Source organism: Pygocentrus nattereri, chromosome 10 (assembly GCF_015220715.1).
Source record: "Pygocentrus nattereri isolate fPygNat1 chromosome 10, fPygNat1.pri, whole genome shotgun sequence".
NCBI classification, from domain to species: Eukaryota; Metazoa; Chordata; class Actinopteri; order Characiformes; family Serrasalmidae; genus Pygocentrus; species Pygocentrus nattereri.
The window spans coordinates 32,495,283-32,518,172 of record NC_051220.1 but is presented as its reverse complement, the minus strand read 5'-3'; the positions used below and the strand labels follow the sequence as shown (position 1 = coordinate 32,518,172).

Below are 22,890 nucleotides of genomic sequence, written 5' to 3'. Positions count from 1 at the left end.
AGTTGACATATGTAAAATGACTACAATTAATGTTTAAGAAAAGAAAAAGATTCCAGGGCAACTGGTAATGTTATCGGTTTCAACAGTAATGCTGCAGACCCACTCAGAGTCAGTGCATTTGCGCATAAGAATAAACACGGTCATTGTCGTAGCCTGTCTCTCCATCACTCTCCGATTAGTGCTGGAAAGGACCACTCTTCTGCAAATTACCGCTCTTTCATAACCTGCTTTCTCAAATGTTATCCTTGCAAAAGGGGCAATGAAAAATCAATTGGGGAAGTTAAGTGCCAATTTTCTTGACATATAAATTGTTACCTTTGGACTTTGGTCATTGGCCATCTGTCAATGTCCTAATCAATGTTCCCCACTTCATAATGAACTGTTAATCTTTTTTAATTCCATTGCCAAAGGGCTGAAAATCTATCAGAATGTAATCAGCCGTCTCACAGTAAGGATGACAGTGCCATGCCCTGAGTGCTGTGTTGGGCTATGCTAATCTCCAGTTCATGGGTCCTGACACAGGACTGATACACAAACTCAAGCAGATTTGTGCTCCATGTGCAGCACAACGATGAAATCAAGGAGGAGATTGAAAGCAAAATGTTCTGCAAACCAGAATTTATACAGTTATTAATCTTAAGGCATAATATTCAACAATTACTATGATATGTTCTGTAACCACCACGAAAATGAAATATATATAGTTATAAGAGTGACACACTGAAGTGTGGGCCCACATTCAAGCCCTTCTGGTTTAAAGGCCAGCCCCTTTTAATCAGCCAATTTAGTTACACAGCAAGCATATTACAGCAGTTTAAAAGTGGCATTAACCTAAAAAGGCAAATGCTTCGATTAAGTCCTTTAAAATGGAATGATTAAAAAGAGATAAACATCACTAAATGCCATTTACAGGATTTCTAACTTCTATTCCAGCTCTGGGGATTAAGACTCAGACTACACTGTCAGTCATTCTAATCAGAGGGAGGCTGTTTCTCATGCTCGACTCTGCAACACAACTAAAAAGCAATCCCACATGATAAACTGTCAAAGACTGGGGTTTGTGCTAAAGATGTTTAGGGCTTGTGTTAGTGGATGATTATGAGATCATTCAGCTCATGGGATTTGCATTATAGTGAAATCTAATTAGGTTTCTACAGTTCTGCTCACAAATACCAATGCTGACATCCACTACAGCATTTACACAATATTTCACTGTAAACATTAGGAGGTCTTAAGTAGTTACTGTGTGTCTGCTGCTGTATTTACAGCAGTTCATCACTTGTGTCTGAACTGCTCCATACACAAAAAATAGACCAAAAAATATTAAAAAAGCAAATCAAATAAATACCTGCTGGTGTACTCAAAGCAATCGACTGACCACCCCAGAGTCCAGACCTCAACATCAATGAATGTGTTTGGGATTATTTGAATTGTGAGAAGCAGAAAATGTAGCCAATTTCTAAGACTAAAATTTAGAGGTGTGGAAAAATATCCCTGCAGATTGACAGCAAGTCTCTTGAAAAGAATGGAAGCTGTAAGAGAAAGGACGGACATACAAAATACTGGCTTCTGTATTATTTTCTGTTAATTATATGTTTTGTTTGTTGTCTCATGGACAAATGAAAAAGCTTCGACTATAAATTAAATACATACATGATGGTCTCAAACGTTTGCACATTATTGTGTATAAACGCATAATAAGTGATGTGATAATGATATTAATATCCATGATTTAACTCCTTACAATCATAGGCTTATTACATACTAAAGCTTATTATTCAGTAAATACAGAGACTTTAATGTAAACTGACTGAGCTATTCTTAGGTTATAGAAATATGTAATAAAAATGGCCATTTAAAAGGTTAAGGAGCCCAAGACCTTGTCTAAAACTGTCATTTTAGCTGCAGTCTTATAACATTTCAGTCTTTATGAAAGAGAGAATGCAGTAGCAGGACTAAGAGAGATGTGTGCATGGCAGGTTGAAGGGACTGTGTTACTGGGTCATTAGTGATCCAGCCATAGGTAAGCTCCTTGCTTAAATTCTCTGTGCGCTGACACAGCACTGCACAGTGTGTGTGTAGGTTTGTGTGTGTGTGTGTGTGTGTGTGTGTGTGTGTGTGTGTGTGAATGCATGGGGTCAACATCCCCTTAATCTCCTTACTAGATAACACTTCACCCAGCTTCCGATTACAATCTTCTCCAAAATCTTAACTGAGCCTTGGGATGTTCTTTCCTTGGTTTCTTTCTCTTGGCCAGAAAGCAACAAGAACTAGTGAGAATATGTTATGATTTCTATAAGTCAATGACGGTCTTTTTTATCATATAATTTTTGTATTTTCTAATTATTTATTTAAAACATCAAAAATGTGCATACATGTTAAGGAATGAAAACCTCATTAACATTAAAGATGTACCTTTTGCATTAACAATCATCATGGCTAGAGCCTGCAGATTTAAAGCTTATTTAATTATTGACCTGCAAGCTAAATACCAAAATACCAAACTGTGTCTGATTTTTAATGTGTTTAATTATTGTAAAGATATTTAAAAGTAATTTAAAATGCACAAACCTTCTTGGTTTCGCAGTAAGATTTACTCATTACTCATACTCACAGACATATTGCAAAATAGTGTTACTGTATTTCCTAATTAATCCTAATCAAATTAAGCATCTCACCAGTTATCCATTTTGAGAATTTGGTGATGGCCCTTTAATTCATTTAAATCTGCTGCCAGAGGAGTTACAGCATGGCCAGAATGAAACATTTCATTGTGTTAAATCAGAGCTTTCTATGTGCTACTATGTTTTTCATTTCTGTATAAAAGATGCTCGAGGCTACCCTTATTGTTGGATGCACTGTCATTTTTCAAAGTGAGTAGAACCAGTAAGAGCTTAGTTACTGTTTTGTTTACCCAGAGTAACCAAAAACATGACGGATGTATGACATTCATGTGTTATCTTGTTCAAAGAGGTAGTTTGTGAGATAAACTAAATAAGCTTTGTTAGATCATGTTCTTTGCATATCAGAAGAATGCAGCAACACATCATGAGATATCATGTGATAAAAGCAGATTAAACAGCAGAAATAGGTTTTCTGCCTTGAGCAGAAATGAGCACTGAAGCGTCTGCTTGGAATACAGCACTAATGTATTTGCTCTGTACTAGAATGAGAGTAACAAAGACTGTCAATACAAATTGGACTGACCTGGGATATGCTTGGCCCAGCCGATGATGACCACCAGCTCACGGTCAGCCAGGTCGCACAGGGTGGTCAGAGCCTTGATGTCACTTTCAGGCATGGTGGGGTCTGGCATGGCATAGATTTTCTCTGGCTCTGCTACTAGCAGGTGGGACACGATCTTTGTCACTGCGGAAGAGGAGTAGGATGGAGATTAATATTATGATGCACTAATGTGCTGAACCACATCATCCAAGGAGCACAAAGAAATAAACAAGCATTTGTGATTCTTAAGCACCTCATATGTTACAAAGCCAAACAACCTGCATAGGCCTGTGTGTAATTTATTACAGGGACACACAGAGAAATTTGTGAACTATACTGCCATCATGTGTGTTATTGGGTAATTAGGTATGGAATAGAACTGTTATGTCATTAAAATATTCCTAAAAATACATATTGTGACATTTTCTCTATTATTCTGTACAAGTTATAGCAATGAACTATTGTACAATACTGTTCAAAAGTTAGAGACCACACTGTATTTATTCATTCATTCAATTCAGTTAAATAGTCATTAAATAGATGCTATTCTTTTTTCATTGTCAGCAAAATTATAAAATATGAATGGATCATTCTACTGGATGGGTATAAAGTCAGAGTTGAAAACACATCTCAGACTTTTAATTTAGATGTTAGACTAAAATACTTTTCATTTGAATGATCCTGCACATTAATTAAGTTTATTTTATTATAATAAATGATAGAACATTCCTTTTTGTTACTAACAAAACAATCATAACTCCATCAAAACTTTATCAAATGTTTCAGGAGTGGCAATTTTAGCTAATTTTGAGCAGAACTCAAAAATGCTAGCCAGTACATGACTAGCAAATACAGCTTTGAACCAGTGCACATAAATAAAACCATTATATATTTAATTAAAACAGAAAAAAGTTTACTTAACTGCAGAAAATATTTGTTTTGGTAGTGACAATTCTTCAATTTTACAGACAAATGTTTAGACTTCAGACACAACTACTTCAAAACTCACTCACGATGCGGCCATGAAAGACAGGAGTGCAATCTCACTTCTTGCTCTAAAATGCAGGGGTGTAGCTAAATTACAGGTCCACCTATGAATTAAAGTTTTTTATTTAAAATCTACATTAAAAAAATGTGAGAAAAAGTACATTTTTTTTCGCATGCTGAAATTTAAAGGGTTTGGCACAGCCACCTCCCAACAGAACTTATCCTATACATGATAATTTTGTATATATTTAGCTTATTAGTATCTCAATTAATGCCTTGAGTTTAAATAGATCATAACATAATTCTTGTACATATCTTAGGTCTGAATAGTTAATACTGAAATATTGTTTTTTTTTTGTTAACAGAACACCAGCAGCTTCGTTTGATTTGTAAATGTTCTATTGTTGCCTATTTCCTTTTCTCAGTAAGTCTTAACAGCTACACATCCTTTCAGACTCAAAGTGTTGAGTTGTCTTCTCACAGTGGAAGGATGGACAGAAACACCTGTGGATTTTTTTTTTCAGATCTGAGGCAAGAGTGGAGCTTGATTTTCTCCTCTCTCTCAAAGGTGAACAATTTAAGTGCTATTTATCAGATGGCAGTTTTGGTGGTCTACCGGGTCTTGCATGGTTGTTAGCAGTCCCATTTTCATTTAATAATTTCTGGAACATTTTTTTAAGGTTTTGGAAACTCATTTATACTTTTTTTTCCTTCCTTATGCAAGTGGCTCATCTTATATTGAATATACTCAGAAACATCTGAAAATTGAAAACGGCTGTTTTGACTGAAAATTGAATAAATTAAGTGGTCTCTAACATTTGCATAGTACCGTACATAAATGAAATAAAATTTAATTCAAACAGATAAGTATTTGACATAGATCTTAAAGGCTAGAGTATGAACTGTATATGAACTGTTAGTGACACGGTGTGTTGTTATATATAGTTATATAGATAATTGATAACGAGGGCTTTAGAGTTCAGGCTGTAGAGAGAGAACAGAACAGACTGACTATTGATTCAGACAGACTTGTGACTGGAACATTGTTTGGTGCATATTTGCCCTGTGAGTTTGCTCTGATGGGAATAGAGGCAGTCAAACAGAACAAAATCACCTGCTGCAGACTGTGTTCTGCTGTGTACATGCCATTCAGTAGAAAGTGTGTGTGTTTGTAATTGTATGCTGCTCTGTTTTCAGTGTGAACTCTAGCAGAAAGAAGTGTGTGTTAACAGCATCATATAAATCTGGAAGCTTTAGGTTCATCAGTATTGGCATATAACTAATTTAGTAATTACCAAATACTCTGATCATTAAAAGATTGTTTTTAAAAATTGCCCTGCAGGAAATACAGGTTTAAATGAACAATGACAATGTAAATCCCTTACTGGAGAAAGATAAACAAGGAGAATTTTAAAAGACATCTTCAAAATATATACTAGCTTTCAAAAGTTTTAAAATAAACTGATTGAAAACAATTTTTTTCTAGTTTAGAATAATTAAATCAACATCATATTATTTATTATTCTATATAAAATAAAAAGTTATCAAAACTTTGAATGCTGAAGTAAATGACCACTATATGGCAAAACAGTGCTTATAAATGAGTGTCTTATCAGGATTTGTATCTTACTGTAAAAGAAATCAGCCATTTAATCACTGCAGATTCATCAAGAAGATACATTTTAATTGATGTTACTGTTACTGTTATTACTAATTAATATATCATGACAGTGTTGGAGAGCTTACATGGTTTCTTTGCTGGAGGTGGCAGTGTGAGGCCCAGGTAAGCACTGCTCTCTGTGTCAATCCTCCTCTTATACTTCTGCCTGCCTCCTCGCACACGATCCAGACGAACACCTGAAAGAGCGAACAACATCAGGTCACACACACATACACAGACCCTATACACACACACAGACCTCCTCAAAAACACACACACTGTTCTTCCTAAATACTTTAATAAAACTAAATAAATTAAAACTTAGCATGTTTCTGATTTCAGAGTGACTGAACTGTCAGATGTTTGTTGGTTGGTTTATTACTGCCCAATAGTACTGTGTTTTTATGCTGTAACATCCTGTCTTACCCTTGCCTGCTTTCTCCTATTGTTTACATTCCCTCATGTCTCTGGCCATGTGTTTCTGTTTTTGTTTTGGTGTTCTTGCCCCTCCCTTGCTCTACCTATTTGTCATGCCCCTCAACTGCGCCTGATCAGTTGCCCCGCCCTGTAATTTTTCCCAGGTGTATTTTGTTGTCTCCCCCAGCATTTATACCTCTTGTGTTTATCCTGTGCCTTGCTTTATTTGTCATGTTCTCAGACTGCATTTTAGTGTAATTATTTCTAGTATACTGTTCTTTAGTACTTCCTTTAGTTTCTTAGGTAGTTTTCTGGTTTAGCGTTTCCTTTTTTTCATGGACACCTATTAAACAACCTGCTCACAGCTGCATCCTGCTTCCTTGTCTCCTTCACCTTCTTACATGTTCCACATGCACATTGTAGCTGCATGTGTAATATTACTAAATGCCAGATCTGTGAAGATGAGAAGTGGTTAAACCATATGTTGTTGGTCTTCTTGGCAAAAAACAGGCTCTGACCTCACCTAACTGAAAATAATTTAAATCGGACTGAACAATTTGATGAATAAATGTAATTTAAATGGGGATGAACATTTCTGGTGAAAATATCTAATTGTGTTTTTTCCTAAAAAATTGCAATAATTTTCTATACATAAAGGTTGAGTTTATAGTCCACAAAAATTAGCATATCCTGGAGTGTGCCAGACTCCCATTTAGTTGTGTTTCTGATGTCACAGCATAAGGGTGTGTGGTTGCTTCTACCTCCTCTACATCTCTGTCTCCTCACCATCTTGCTAAGAAAACATTTGTGACAGTGTTGTCTATAATAAAAACTGCAGCTTTAGTGACTTGCAAATTGAACACTCACCCCAACACACACAAACACTTAAAATCCTCTAAGGTAACAGTATCAGAGTGTAAATAAATAATTTCATGTCCTCAAAAGGAAGAAAGATAAAGAAGCAGACATACAAACAACTTGCACAAACATGCACTGACAGGTTTAAGAAACAGAGAGAGGGAGAGCAGATAGAGGAGGTGTCCAGTAGAGGCAGCTTGTGTCAGGGTATGTCACAGCGGTGGCAGTGCTCCATATGTGAGAACTGAGCTATGTGCTGCTCCTGCTCCACTGTCACACTACAGAGCCTGCACCTCAGCCTGCTGCACAACAAACACATGAATATTTAAACCAGGGTCAATGATCTCACAGACTGGCCCTCTAATTATTTAGCTTTTCAGCAGAGCCGCTGAGCATGCTAACCAGACACTCACTCATTTCATATACACACAGCAGAGGTAGCGGCAGCAGCGCATATACACCAGAGCATGGCCAGCCATGAAATTTACCACACTGTGCTGTAACAGACCACACACACATACACTCCAATAAATCAGCTTGGTTTTATTTAAGCAACTCCAGCAGGACGAACGTAGAAGCTTATCAGTGTATTTCTGCCGCTAAGCCTACTGTGTTCACTCCTGAGTTAATATAGTGCAATAAATGCCACCATGCTCATCACAACATCTGTTATTTATTAGCCAATTATTTGATAAGAATGCTTTTATATTTTTACATTATACACAATGCAAATGCACAACTTCTAATATCTATATGATTCATATACTATTTGTTGTAATTTCATTTTGTAGAGAAAGAATATATTTGGTTTATACAGATGAAATATGAAGCTAAAGGCTTAAAAAACAATTGCAACATCAACCGCTAAACTGTTACACTTAATATTTTACTGCTTGGTGTTGCCATACGGCAAAAATAACTTTCTTCACTGTTGCCATATGGCAACACCAAGTCATTTTTGTGAATTATTTTATTAAACAGAAGGTGTCAGGTGTAAAACCTTTTTAGATCACATGCCGTTCTGTTGCAGTCTGTACTTTTTTAATAGGGCTGCACAATGATGCTGGAATAATATCGCTATCAGCTGATTTGCTTAAAAAAACAATATCAGCATCGGACAGATATTTAGACACAACTGATGCTTTGAACCAATATTTGATTATATATTTATTATATATTTATTGCACTCCAGAAAAGCACAAGATTTAGGTGACGCTGGGTTTCTGTACTACTGTTCTACTGAAATGGCTGCATTTTAATTATTTTGTTGCCTTTGCAACACTACTAAAATAAATACTAATTTTCTCTTTAATACTAAGCCAGGTAGGCCCATTATGCGATTGTTTATGCATTGGTATCAGCATATACGTGTGTGAAAAATGTCAGATATTGACACACAATTCCCAATTTGGAGCATCCCTACTTTTTCACATACACTTCCCATAGTAAAGTCTAGTATCTGAAGTCCTCCAAGAGTGTTGCATATAATTCAATACTTCATTAAGGATATTCAAGCAAAAAATGAAACACAATCTGTGGGTATTTAGAATTTTGTTTTCATAAGTAAAGCCAGTTTAGAAGCTGTAGATTTATACAAATACATACAATATTATTGTTACTATATGGCAACAGTATGGCAATTTGCAATGCATACAACGGGAGTGCACACTGCCACTGGAAACAATGCCAACTCAGGTTGATGTCATTTATTTATTTTTTATTCTGTACCTTTTTATATTCCATTTTTATTATATTTTATAATACACTTTAATTTATGAATTAATGGGCTGCTATGGATATTTCTTTATCAGTCTGGATGATAAATAAAGCAATGTCCTATGGCAGTTTATTGGTTTTACTGTCTTTGTATGCATTGTATATTGCAGTTTCATTTTTGCATGCTGTTGCCATATGATAACAAAATACAAAGTATTCCTTGAAATGTTTTTTTTCTCTCTCTTAACACCACTTTAAGTAATTTTCAATATACAATCATGAAAATGGATGTGTATTCCATAATTCAGGCATATATTTAACAGGGTAAATATAAGAAAGCATATAGTCAAATCCACTTGCAGGAGGTTGAACAGACACAGCGCACTGCTTTAAAGCACATCCATCCTAGTTGACATTCTCAGCTGTCAAATGGGGAGCACTCGCTAAATGATTTCATCACATTACAAGCACAGAGGCTAAGGCAAATGAAGCTAGAGTGTTACTACTGACAATTATGCTAATTTCATGCCCCCTTTCCTTTAAAAAATATGAAATTGCAGGAGGACAAAAGAGGAGAGGTGGAACAGGATGAGGAGATGGGAAACTGAAAAAAGACTCAGACTGACTCTATTACACTACCACCTGAAATCTGTACAGAGTACAGTACGCTGAATGATTTACTGTTAACTTCTACTGACTGCAATTTTGAATAAAGAGTCTCATGCATGTAAATTTAAAGGATCAAAAACCTGTAAGTGTTCTTCAGGACATTTATAATTCCTGCAGAAGTGCACACTTTTCCCAATCTAGCTTTAGCTTTCCTTAGAGGGCCAAATTAATTCAAAATAATCATGCACACAACAAAGAGCGGCTCAAACAAACTGCATTATCGTTTTACCAGAGGAATGAGGAGATTTCTGCTACTTATATAAATTATTTGATTCCCTAGAAACAGAAATCTGATTAGGATTGTCTTTCAATTTCCTGACACTGACAACCCACTAACCTAATTACCCACTGGTCCCTGTGGTCCCTTCCTTCCTAGCAAACACTGGGAGATCATTTGGTGGTTGTTAAATCGCAGTAAAAATCTCATTTCTCCTAACTGCAACTTTAATTTCACCACTGATAATCACACAGACAGACCATGTAGCAGACAGTTAAAAGTATGCAAATATCATAGCAACATTTTCATTCCACACCTGAATATGGGAGTAGATTATTAAACTAATGCTAAAATCTGACACCTCACACTGCATTTTCTGCTACATTACATAAGAATTCTTACATTTTAAAAACAAGCTGCAACGTCATGTATTTGGTAAATATTCAGCTTCATCTCTGTGGTAATTTAGTGGTCACTGGCCTTCCGATGGAGATGGAAAATTCCGGTTTGTTCATTTTGATGTCACTACTTTCTACTGTTTCTTCTCGCTCCCCTGATGTTCTCGTCTCGTCGACCGAGAGGTGCACTGTGAACCCATCTCTCTCTGTCTGTGTCACATGCTAGTGTCAGCTATGGCAAAGCCAGTGTGAAGATTCCGAGGTACATGGGTGCCTGTTTTAATTAGAACAGTGCCTGCCATAATTAACAGATGCTGACAGGAATTAAAGCTTGGCACTAGCCAGTCTCCCTTACACTCGGAGAGGGTCAGAGTGAGAGAGAGAGAAGAGCTCTCTAATGCAGCTAATGGAAAAATAGTGACTTATCACAGGACTATCATAATGTCACCAGTACCTCTGAAGTAATGTAATAGAAGGTAAAGAGAACAGGACACTTATCAAAATGCTGCTCTAATGCCAAAAAATGACTTAATTCAGAACTTTTTTGTTTTTGGTCGTTTTAAGCTTCAATTCAGTCTCTAATGAACAGCAACAATCAGGATCTTGGAAATGCATATGTTCATCATCTGCAAGAGTTAATGATATGGCCCCTAGAACTCTGCAAACATGAAACGATGGAATAGAATAGCTTTATGTTTACTTGTTAGGGATGTAACAATATAAAGTATCATACTGTATCAAATTGCATCATATCGTACAGTCAGAAAAATACAGGTACAGGTGCACTTCTGCTCACTAAGCAAAAGTGAAAAAGTTTTTTTTCCTCAGGGGGTCGTTTTTGGATCTTTTCATTAGCAATATTTTTTAAAACAGAAAAACAGAGTCAAGAGATGTATGAAGAGTGTATGAAGTCAACATAGTAAAACTTATATTCTTAAACTTATATAAAAAATATTCCCTAGCTAAGGGTACTACAGAGTACATTAAGGATATGACCCCGGTGATTTTTAACTTTTTTTTTTCTGAGAGTGGACCATTATGTTGTGACAAGACGATTAGCATGCAGGTAATGTGTCAGCTTTGGGCTTATGGATAACTTATTTTTATTTAGTTTAATTGTATTTTATTTGTGTTTTTTATAATATATAATATGTTTATTTTATTGTATCTCCACAACCCAGAAGAATACAATAATGTGTGTGTGTTTATTTCATTATATTTTTATTTTAATTTGAATTAACTTTGTATTTTTTTTTCACTTTGAATGACTGCAGTGTATTGACAGTGAAGCACATAATTTCAGTGTATGGAAGGTGAATATAAATAAACTTGCCTTGCATTGGATAGAGCATTCGACTGAGATACTTTAAGGCACCATTTTGGGTCTAAATACTGTACTTTTATCATTTTAAAAGCTCTAAAATAAAGTAATATTCAACAAAATGAAAATGGAAATATTAACATATTTTTGTAAGGCACATCTTTAGCCACTCCTTATTTTTGCTTTTACATCTCTATTGCTAAATTGCCTAGCACTCTTGTTGGAACAAATCTTTGTATCTCCAAAATGTTAACTTTACAGTAGAAGGAAAAAAAGACACTTTATTTTTAGTGTAAGTCAGTTGAACCAGAATTTTTCCAAGTAATTTTTGGCATTTTTTTTCTTTGTTTTATTTATCATGTCCTGAACTGAACTGACATAGCATCAGTAAAATCACTAATCAAAAACATGATAGTAGAGGAAACCATGAGCTGCACACTCCTGGCAAAAAACATTACAGCCACAATGTCATTTTGTGACTTTAGCTAATTGCTAGTACTTACCACAACCCAACTACAGCATGTGAAAGAGAATGGGAGTTAGGTCCTTGATGACATACATACATAATAAAATCCAAATGAGGAAACTGAGTATGTCATACTCTGTGTGCTTCTGAAGTTCACTTCCAAGAGTTCCTGAAGCATTGCTTCACTGGGATAAGGCCGCGGTCACTATCAGGCTAATCAACAGATATATGCATCTGTGTGTGTGTGTGTGTGTGTGTGTGTGTGTGTGTGAGTGAGTGAGTGAGTTTTACGGCTCTGACCGCTGCTGCTGGTGCAAAGAAGATAGCGGCTGGCTCTCGGGTGTCAGTTCTTCAAAGCAAATGGGGTGCCAGTGGAGAGAGGGAGGGCTCAGGGCCAAAGCGGCTGGCATTTGCGTGGGGATTAGCCCCGGGCCCGAGGCTGCACGGGGGCCAGCTGACCCTAGGCTCCTCTTTCTCTCCAAAAACAATAATAATCCCTCTCCGAGCACGGCCCCTACAAAAGGGCCTGTCCCCACTCACTTTGTGAGGGCCGGGCGGGGAAGGCCAGGGAGGGCTGGCGGGGACCCTTATTTTTGGGTCTCTCACCTGTTCTGGGTGCCTGTCCCTTGGGAGAGGGGAAAGTGTCAGCATGGCTGGGATGGTTGGCAGTGCCAAGGGGAGCTTAGACAGACTTGTTTTTAGCTGGGAAAAACACAGGGCCATGTCCCGGGGCCACGGCGAACCCTGCCTTTCATGGTTGCCGCCACTAACCCCTCGTCAGCACTATTTCACAGGGCCTCTGGCTGGCAACGCCTCATGCCTGCAAGTGTGTCGTGGCATTCATCCTCACGAGTAGTGATGAGAGAAAGTGCAGGAGGAAGAGGGCAGACTGAGAGAAAAGCCAACAGTGTTCCCACTGAACTCTGAAAGACCCAAGCCAGGATCCAATCTTATCCACAAACAGCTGATGTTGTTGCAGGTTTTCCACCCAAGCAGTGACATGCTTGATCAGTTAGGACTGTGACGAAATGATTAAATAAGTAGAATCAGGTGTGTTTCTGTTTTGTGGTACTGAAAAACATCAACTACTCCAGTCATTTACAGATAAGATGGGAAAACCATGCTCTAGTGGGCCTGTGGTGCTTTAGTAGCCTTTCTACAATCTACAGGTATACTCTCCAGCCACTGGCATTAGGGCAACTCCATCCAAGATGATATTCATATTTCACAATGCTGAATAACACTGAGCACACATTTGCTGCTCTGTAAATACCTGCTAATGTTACTTGATCATTCTGTTCTGAATTCAAAACACCCTCATACATTGTCTCTTCAGTCCATGCTTGAGAGAGTCATGCAGAGCTGGTATGGGTTGTGGTTGGGCAGTCCTTCATACATCTGTCTCCCAGCAGAGATGATATACAATGTGTAAGGCTGCAGGAAGAAGTGGGCCACCCAGCCTGCCCCCCTACCCACCTCAGTGGAAAACACGTGTTCTCGCCTGTTGTAATCCTCTCACCTGTTAGGCTGAGGAACAGGCTGGCCTCAAGGGAACTGACTGCCAGACAGACAGTTCACACACTCAGCCACCTCCTTAAAGCACAGGGAGAACGCGCTGCTGAGGGTTTACAGCACCTTCTGAAAAGCTCTTGTGAACAGTATTGCTAATTTTGTTCAGGCCCTATACTAGCATGAACATAATGACGGAATGGGAATCCATGGCTACACTTGTGGGTTCTCTGTGTCCACTACAGAAAGTAGTTCAGATGACCGGAAACATTTTCAATAATCTGAAATTTTTTGATAATCCTCCCAGTTTCATCACTATATCATTACTGTCAGAGCAAAACATCGCATCTCTGAAAAAGTAACTTCAGAAGCAAATGTAAGTTAATGTAACACACTTATTAGTTTGTTTTGGACCTATTTTGGACCTATTGGTCCATTCATCATGAAATTTTGACAGCGGCCAAAAATGAAAAACTAAAAAGTAGAGATATCTTGGTTGTTTTTTCGAGAGTGATGATAAATTAAGTTTATTATAAAGTCATAGAACATGCATCTTTCCCCTCTCTGAGAACATCACAATTAAGCTGTGGCCAATCAAGGTGTAATTCTTTTTAAACAGGAACCAGAGTCCACCATGTGGGCCCAGTTTTCTTTGCTACCTCCAGGGTGGCTACAATAGTTCCTTTACTGACTGAAAACATATTAGTATGGATAAGTGAGAGCAAGGAGTCAGGACAGTTTTTAACTAGTGTGTTGGCAGACAAATGTTAAGAAAGTGAGCGGTCCAAATCCCTTACGGTTTGAGTTCCATGGCTGACAGTGTGCTTCTCTACCTTCTGTACCTTTGCTATTAGTTGGTATATTGGAGCAGCTTTGAAAACTGCCTTCTGGTGCAGACTTTTTCAGAGAACTGCCTCCTAATAAGGTGGACCTCATACAGGCCAGCAGAACCTACCTCACAGCCACAGAGTGGCAACAGCAGTTCTATACTACAACAATACTACACTCACAATCTTGTCCTATTTGCCCATAAGGAATGCACCATTCTTCCAGTGTATGAGCCAAGGCATGTATGCTGATGTGGTGAGTATAAAGTAGTACACAGTGTATTTGTTTCACAGCTGTCAGACTCTGTGCAGACTCTGAAATTCCAACTCCAGCATCTCCTTCTCCTCTCTGTGTGCAGACTCTGGATGGTCAAATGACAGGGACTGAGATCATCTGTACCCTCTTCCACCTGGTCATTAAAGGCTATATCCAGGATGCCTTAGTAGGGGTTCTTCTGCAGGATCATCAGAATGAGATCTTCATCCGTTCAGCTGCCCAAGAGGATCATATCACAGGCTACAAAATCACCACACACTCATGTACACGATATGTCCAAAAGTTTGTGGACACCCCTTCTTCAAAAGCGTCAGGCAGAATAGTATTCCAACATCATGTGTAATGCCTTCCCAGAAGAGTAGAGGCTGTTAGTGCCAAACTCCTTTTTAATTCTCTTGAGAACTGGAGGCTCTCTGTGGCTTAGCTTATGTCCAGTCTTACCACAACAGTTCCATCATTTGACTTTCTCAGTGATTTAATCCTACTGGACAACTACACCAACATTCTGGTTATTGTGGATAGATTTACAAAATAACGTCAACTAATCCCTCTGACATTTCTCTCTGCAGCCTTCCAGACCACAGGGAACCCGTCTTCCTACTCTTTAGCTTTCCAGCCACAGTCAGACTGATGCTCCTGTAATGGATGTTTGGGTCCAACACAGTGACCAAGCCTCCACCCTCTTTCATGTCCACCTCCAGAGGGCAGTTTTCCATCAGAAGGTCGATGATCATTACTGTTAGCCCCTGAATACTAACAACCATGATACTGACCTGAGATCTGAACTTGGCATCTCATAAACTCAGTATGTGGGGCTCTTCAACATCCTCTTGCCAATTAGTTAAGAAAAGTAGAAATCAATGTATGTCGTGCAAATTTTGGGTCTCCTTTCCTATTCCACTGGAAGAGAGGATACCTTTTGTAAGCCCACCAACTCCTATGGATATTGAGGTTACATCCGGTGGCCTGGAAAAGATACTGCTTAGAGGAGTGGTCTAGAGTACTGCCCAGTCTTCCATGGGTTCTATGAATGTATTCTAGTGGATTCTGGGTATTTTCCCTGTTTTTACTTAGAACTTTGGATTTTTTTTTCTTGTCTTTGCTTGCATAATCATTAGTAAATTCTCATAGCAGATTTGTTCCAACTGTTTTATACTGTTTTATAGCATATTTCACTCTCTGAATGTCCACTGCCTGTGTGGATAAAAGAGTCTGCTAGTGAGTTAAAGGGCAGTAGCCATTGGATTACATCAGTGTAATCTCTCAATAGTATCTGTTCCTATCCTCTCAGCCCCGATCCTCTTCCATTGATCAGAGGAAAAAAACCTGTAGTCCCTGACATTTGAGTCCCTCTATTGATCACTTCCTCTTTTATACAGACGGGGGAAATGAAGCAATTTCACAGGAGTTTCAGGCCAACTTCTGTTGCATATCTCTCATCTGAGAACAGCAGGCCCATTACACTGTCTGGCATCTCTGGGAATGCTCCAAAAAACAGCCAAATATGGATATATTATGTATTCAGAAAATTGTAGCATTATTATTTTGAAAAAGATACAAACACATTTTTGATGAATGATGCATTTTTTATAGTGTTTCATTCAAAATATTTGCAGCTAGTCTGCAAAAAAATGATATATTCCCTCAATGCAGATGAACAGGTCAGGCTGCATCAAAGACACTGTGGAATCCCGCTGAAACATAGGTGTGCCATGACATAATCCTTGGCATTGAAGACATGTTCATGTTACGAGGACAATTAAGTAGAATGGAAAGTTTGTAGTGATCCATGCTGCACCTTCCCCAAGCAGTAAAGTTATAATTAGGGTGGATGGTTTCCATTGACTGCATGACCTTTCCTCTTCTAACCCAGCCCAACGGCTGGCCTCAGCTTGAGTGGGACGGAGGCGGCCTTCTCCTGAGCTGAGACGCAGCAACCCAGAGACGGGCTGAGTGTAAGAGAGATGGACACAGCTCTCTGTGTTTTGTTCTTGTCTCCTTGAGAAGCCTGATTGATTTCGCGCTCACGTAGCGTAGGCAGGGAGACAGACGCCCGACCTTGTGTTGAGGAGAGATACCAAATGTAGACCAAGATGCCTTTCACATCTTCATATTCATTTGCAAAATGTATTGACTTATTTTGATAGTGTTTGGAAATGGTAGGTGAAGGTGAGAGTGTGGGTGCACGGGGGGCTGGGTTAGTACTGACATGGAGCTTAGGAGCCTCATGTGTTAAATGCTAAGTGGTACGTGTATGTGTCACATTCATAACTAATAAAGGGTACGCTGAGGCGCTGAGGACACCTCATAAGTGAAGACACACTGAAGGAGGACATAGGTATATGCAACCAGAATGAAGTGAGGATGGGGTATATGACCTTTTCTAAATAGTGTAGGACTAAAGGAAAATTAGAGAGGTGTACTGTGTTCCACACTGCAATGTTCTCTGGCACAGCACCTTGTGTCATCTAAATCACCCACTTAAAACGCTTCTATTAGCTCATGTGGTAATGTCTGACACATTTAGACATCCAAGTCCAGTGGGTAATAAACTATTCTGAGCAATGTTTGGGGTGCATTTATAGTGTATTCTTATGAAGAAATAACTTGCATGTGAAAAATATAACCTAATCTATCCCTGTCCACTTTTCAAATTAAAACACATATTATATACAAAGTAAAACTAACAGTAATTAACCGTATTTTAAGAAACATATTTTGCTACAAAATGCATATAAATGGTTAATTAACTGTGCATTAAACATTATTCTTATTCCTCTTATCTTCTCATAATTAAAGGTATATGTGAGAATTATAATTGTGCACTTTGTTAAGACTTTAATTATTAAGCATGAAGAAATCACCTAAATTCATATCTTATGCATAGCATATAATCAGAAGCATTTCCTTCCTATGGTGTCTAAGTACTGTCAAGTGACTTCTGGACTTCATTACTTTAAATTAATTAGAGTTTCATAAGTCACTATAACAAAAAAAAAAAAAAGCTTTAAGTTTATGTAAGTTAGTTTGCATCCTATAATCTACAGTAAAGATTGTTTAATGACTTTTTGGTAGTCAAAAACAAGTCCGAAATGTTTTGTGTTATTTTTCAACATTAAAAAACAAATGTGAATAAATTTATATGGAAGAAAATTCTAACTTTCAAATTAAAACACACATTGACGTATTAAAACTTGTTTTTAGGATCTAATTAACAATGACTAAAACTGCACTTTAGAATATGGAAAACATCTTGAAGTTTCCATGACTTATTAAACTTTTACTAGCTGTTAATTCATAATCCTAGATACAATAATAAACTGGACACTACCTAGTGCCCATAAGCATGAAATGCAGCCAATAATACACTAATATGCTTTAAATGTAGGTAATATTTCATGCATTACAAGCTCTTAACAAAGCATTGGTTTTGCGTTATTACAAGCATTTCTTAGAACATACTTCCAGTTATGTACTGATATAGGTCATAATGAATAAAGCTTAACGCACAGCAAATAAACAAGTCAGTTTACTTAACAAGTAAACAAGTAACAGTTACTGAAATAACCTATCACTAACAAATTATAATATTTTAGAAGAATTTTAATGTGTAAGGACAAAAAATGACATTTTCTTTACATCCAAAACATTTCACAACCTAGGAATTATTGAAATTCTTTGTGATTTGATCTCTGTGGACCTACAGTGTTGATCTTGCCTTCTCTTTGTCCTGTCTTTACTGCCCACATGCTGTGATTTGCAGTACATGACTATGGCAGTGTAGTGGAGTGGCCTCTACTCTCTTGTTTAAGCTAAGCTTCATTTTTGCCCTGACACTGGTGATTCATTTATGACCATCTCTCCCTATTTTCTAGTCTCTTATTCCTCTAGATAATATATTTCCATTAATTTTTCATCAGCTAGTAATGCGATTACTCCCTCATTCTCCCTCTCTCTTGCTCGCCCTCCCTCTATCTCAACATGCAGTTGAGAGATTCCGTTACCTCACTTAGCTCCATATAGATTGCTCTCTGCTGCTTTGAGGAAGAGCCTTTTAGAGACACTAAATGGATGGATTGGGTGTACTATAGACCACTACAGATATTCTGTTCACCTGTTCTAAATGCATGCATGTAGCACTTCCTATAAATAGATTGCTCCATGTTACTGTTTTGTGGAGCTCATTCTTTTTCTCGCATCTCACTACTGTATGAAAGGCAGAACATAAATACAAGCTTATGTAAAAAGCATTACTAAACCAGAATTGTATCACTTCATTAATGCTGACTTTTGAGTTTTGTTCGAAAGAGTGTTGTGAATGTTGCCTCTAAAAAAATTACTTATCGCTGGCAGAGCAAGGGCCAAAGGAAAAGCTAGCAAACACAGTCCTCCATAGAGCTCAAACGGAGCAGGAGAGATAGAAACCCATCCAAGAGAAGAAAAAAAAAATCCATGGCCAGCATGTTTAATTGTCACTGAATTCCCAGCTGGCGTGACTTTAAAAAAGCATCCACAGGAAGGGAGCTGAGATGTTCGGAAAACATTTAGCGGATCAATATGCCGGGGAGAGCTGAGAGCGGCTGGAGTGTGTGCTCAGGGACCGCGCTGAAGCCTTTCCAGTCGGAATACTGTTACACTTCTATTAGTCAGATGCAGGGATCGACCTATTCAGCATATTTCTGTCCCTCTGCCCAACAGGCGCATTATTTACTGCTCCGTGGTTGGGACATGGGGGTGGACAGCCGGGCCATGCCAACAGCCCCTCGAGCACCGATCTGGCCTGGCATCGTCCCACTGGTACGCCAGCCAGCCATGTTTATGACACCAGCATCAGATGTGTGTCTCTAATAAATACAGGCCTTCATCTGCTTCACACATGCACTACTGCTGCGCTGCTGTGCGACTGTCCTGTACTTGACGGGCGGTGAGGATCACAGCATTCGGTTGCAAATAACTCTCAAGACAGCTGATTGTTTTCAAAGTACAGCTGTACATTATTAAGTGAAAATTAGATCTAATAAAAGGCTTTTACCACTGGAGTGTTGGTAAAGCTGTGAAAGGAGGAACCTTAAGCTGCACGCAATGTCAAGTTCCAGAAATAGGATCCCTAGTTTTAAGCATTACTCTGTTATTAGCATGTTGGGATCCTAGTCATGCGCTACACTGCCTAGTCACGTTTGACATATTATGCTGAAGGGTTTACGGCGGAACATTTACGGCCTGCACAGATGCTGATTTAGTCAACTAAACTGGCAAACAGCAGTGAGGATAGAGATGTGTGAGGAGCTCCTTACCTTCCTTCAGCATGCCCACTTTCAGACACTTCATGAAGCGGCAGGCTTGACAGGACTTGCGTCTCCGCTTTGTGATCTCACACTCGTTGGTGGCCGGACAGCTGTACTCTATGTTACCTAGACAGAAGAGGAGATAGAGAGGATCAGAACTCCTTTCTCCCTTTCACTACTAGAGATCATGATCATGAAAAATGTATAAGTATTTATTTATATTTTTAATGTACAGCTATTCCTTATATTTGTATGTGATTTGTAGTCAATATGTGTCTAATGTTTCTCATTTTGAGACTGCAGTAACAATAAGATTATCTTATTTCTAATAATGTGTTATTTATTTCAAGACATTTTTGCAATTAAATTATCTTGTTGTACTGGTAACTGAGTTTATTACAAACTCATTCCTTTTTAAATAAGTCAAATTATCTGACTTATTTCTCAAGGCAAGTACAATTACCAGCCATCAGAGTAAGACAATTTAACTATGTAAAATTGCTTAAAACAAGTAAATAAACATCTAGTAATATTTAGACAGTCCTATAATGAGAACTATATGATATATTGACTACATTTAAGATGATGTCATGTGCCAAGATATCATTTTTGCTGTCATTCAGCCTGTCTACCCATCTTTTTATATACCTATAATACAATAAATTGATTTTCATACAGGATGGTGATAGTCAAGCACAGTGGATGAGTAGATAGTTTATCAACCAGGCCTTATTCTTGTAGTATCTCTGCTTCTAAAAGCTATGTTCTAAATTGGTCTCTTAAGCTGCGAGCATCCTCAAGATCTGCAGCATCCCTCAGCATTCCCCAATCCCTGGCCAGTACGCACCGGGCCAGCCACTCCACATTATGCCCCGCCAAACCCGAACCCCCCTGCACAGCCCTTCACTATTTACATACAGTGCGACTAAGGCACTGATACATTATTCAAGTCAAGCACTTCAGCGCTTGATTCCAGTGAATAGGAGTTTCATTGGAACACAATAAAAGAGCTGTTTCTGCTGTACTGTGCGACTAACAATAGGAAGAGTGCTTGATATACGATCCCATTCTGCTTGTGTCCATGTAGGTACATTTAACTGTAGGAAGGCATTTCAATTAGAATGTGTATGGGTAATGGCAAGGGGGAGCACTGAATGCAGAATGACAGTCCACTATAAATGGGGAATGATGAGAAGGCACACCTACAATACTAGACAGCCCTCGCTCTCATGCACAGGCATGTTTTGAATATCTATACCTGGGCTTCTCCGTCTGAATTCATATGGGCTTGTTTTGATATTGTGTACAGCATGTGGTCACTGAAACTGTTCCATGAGTCCGTGAGCTTTCTGAGCAACTAACCTGAAGTTGACTGCAACGATATACTTGCAATCTGCATATTCAAAATAGTGGAGTAAATATCTTCACTGCAATTAGATACCATCCTGTACAAAAAAATGCATTGTATGCATTATAATTTACTAAACCTACGCTCAGACATTACTCAATATGCTGCTCAGATTTCTGAAATAAATACGTAAGAGGTAACATGATATATTCAGTTGATAGCTCTACATCTACATTCCATTCGTTTGACCCTGGCTGCGTTTTTGCCTAGCAGGAATCACATTCACAGGACTCCTCCATCCTCATCCCTCCATCTCCCATTCCCAACTTGGGCAATTATGTTAACATTATTGCACAGATCAAGTAGAGGGTCCCTAGATATATTAAATAATTAGAAATTCCGCCTTTTATCTGGGTTATACAAATCAGTATGCAAATTCCACAGATCTCTTTGGGTTTGGGGTAAATAAAGGTGTGAAAATGAATGTGATGAAGTCGGATTGCTCCTCTTCCTGTTTTCCCTTTTGTTGATATGAAAAATAAAACAGTTATAATAGAATATATTTCCTATGTGATTATGAGCAAAGGCGGAGCCAGAGATTTATTTATTTATTTTCAATCCAAGGACTGGCTTTTGAGTCTGTGTTATCCAGCATGATTATATAGAGATAAAATATATATGGGGTCGCAGACTTACCTCACCAGTAAAGTCAAGGGTCTGTGGCCACTTGGTGGAAACTTTAAAGCTTAAGGTATATTTTTAGATCTATAAATTTTAACATTGCAACTTTAAAATTCAATTAATTTCTTAAATTTACTGTTAAATATGTGCCAGAAGCCATTTAAACAGCTTGTTCAAGGTAAAGGACATTTTAAAGAGTAATGTAACCCATTTTTCTGCATAAATCAGTGTTAAACTTTCAAGGCACTAAACCCTTCAGACGTCTGGTTCCTATCATCCCTAATGTGAAAAATTCTGATTCAGTAAGTTTCCCCAGAATGGAGCATCTCACATCAAACCACTCTGAGTGACTCTGTTTACTTAATTTAATTGTGTAAAAATGTTGAAAAATGGGTTTAAGGCCAAAACTTAAGATGGTTTATGCAGGTGACCACAGTTCTCATTCTTTGGTGGCCTTTGATCATCCTATTTTTTCTTTGGCAACCAACCTGGATGTGGTGTTCAGGAATAACTGAAATATTGTATTTTTCTATTCTTTCTGTGTCTGATGGTTATTATAGAATGGCTCTTGGATTGTGCTGTTAGTAAATGTAGCTGGTATCCTGGCTCTGTAACTGGCACACTCTGTCAGCAGAAAAGCAGATCCTGCAGGTCCCACAGGACACTCATGTTTACCGGCCGCCTGTAGAGGGTAGGGACGGAGTACATGTGCACTCGTTACACCTGTGGGCTCACCAAAAGCAGCCGGTCAGGCACACACACATGCATGTGTACTAGTGCACTGGGCATGAATACATACACTCACATTCACAAAAAATGGAGCTCAAAAACAGACACGGCTCCTGGAAACGGCTTCTATGATAGAGAAAAGACTAATCCAATGCAGAAGACATATGAAAAGACTGGTTTTAGTATCCAGTCTTTTTTATTTAGCTAAAAAAGTTAATACAGCTGACTGTTCAAAATTCTAGCACTTTCAACTGATCTGGTTCAACATTAAAGGTTACTTTATTAAACATAAAAAAGAAT

General features: G+C 38.2%; 1 protein-coding gene across 8 annotated transcripts in view; it reads right to left on the bottom strand.

Moving 5' to 3' along the window:
- esrrb (estrogen-related receptor beta) overlaps window positions 1-22,890 on the bottom strand; it is a 74,911-nt gene that overhangs the window by 23,271 nt on the left and 28,750 nt on the right. For all 8 annotated transcript variants that reach the window (XM_037542214.1, XM_037542215.1, XM_017690841.2 and 5 more), the window contains 3 exons: window positions 19,842-19,958; window positions 5,959-6,069; window positions 3,208-3,369 (listed from right to left, as the gene is read on the bottom strand). In XM_037542214.1, the coding sequence (XP_037398111.1) occupies window positions 3,208-3,369; window positions 5,959-6,069; window positions 19,842-19,958 (390 nt within the window). The remainder of the gene's footprint in view (window positions 1-3,207; window positions 3,370-5,958; window positions 6,070-19,841; window positions 19,959-22,890) is intronic.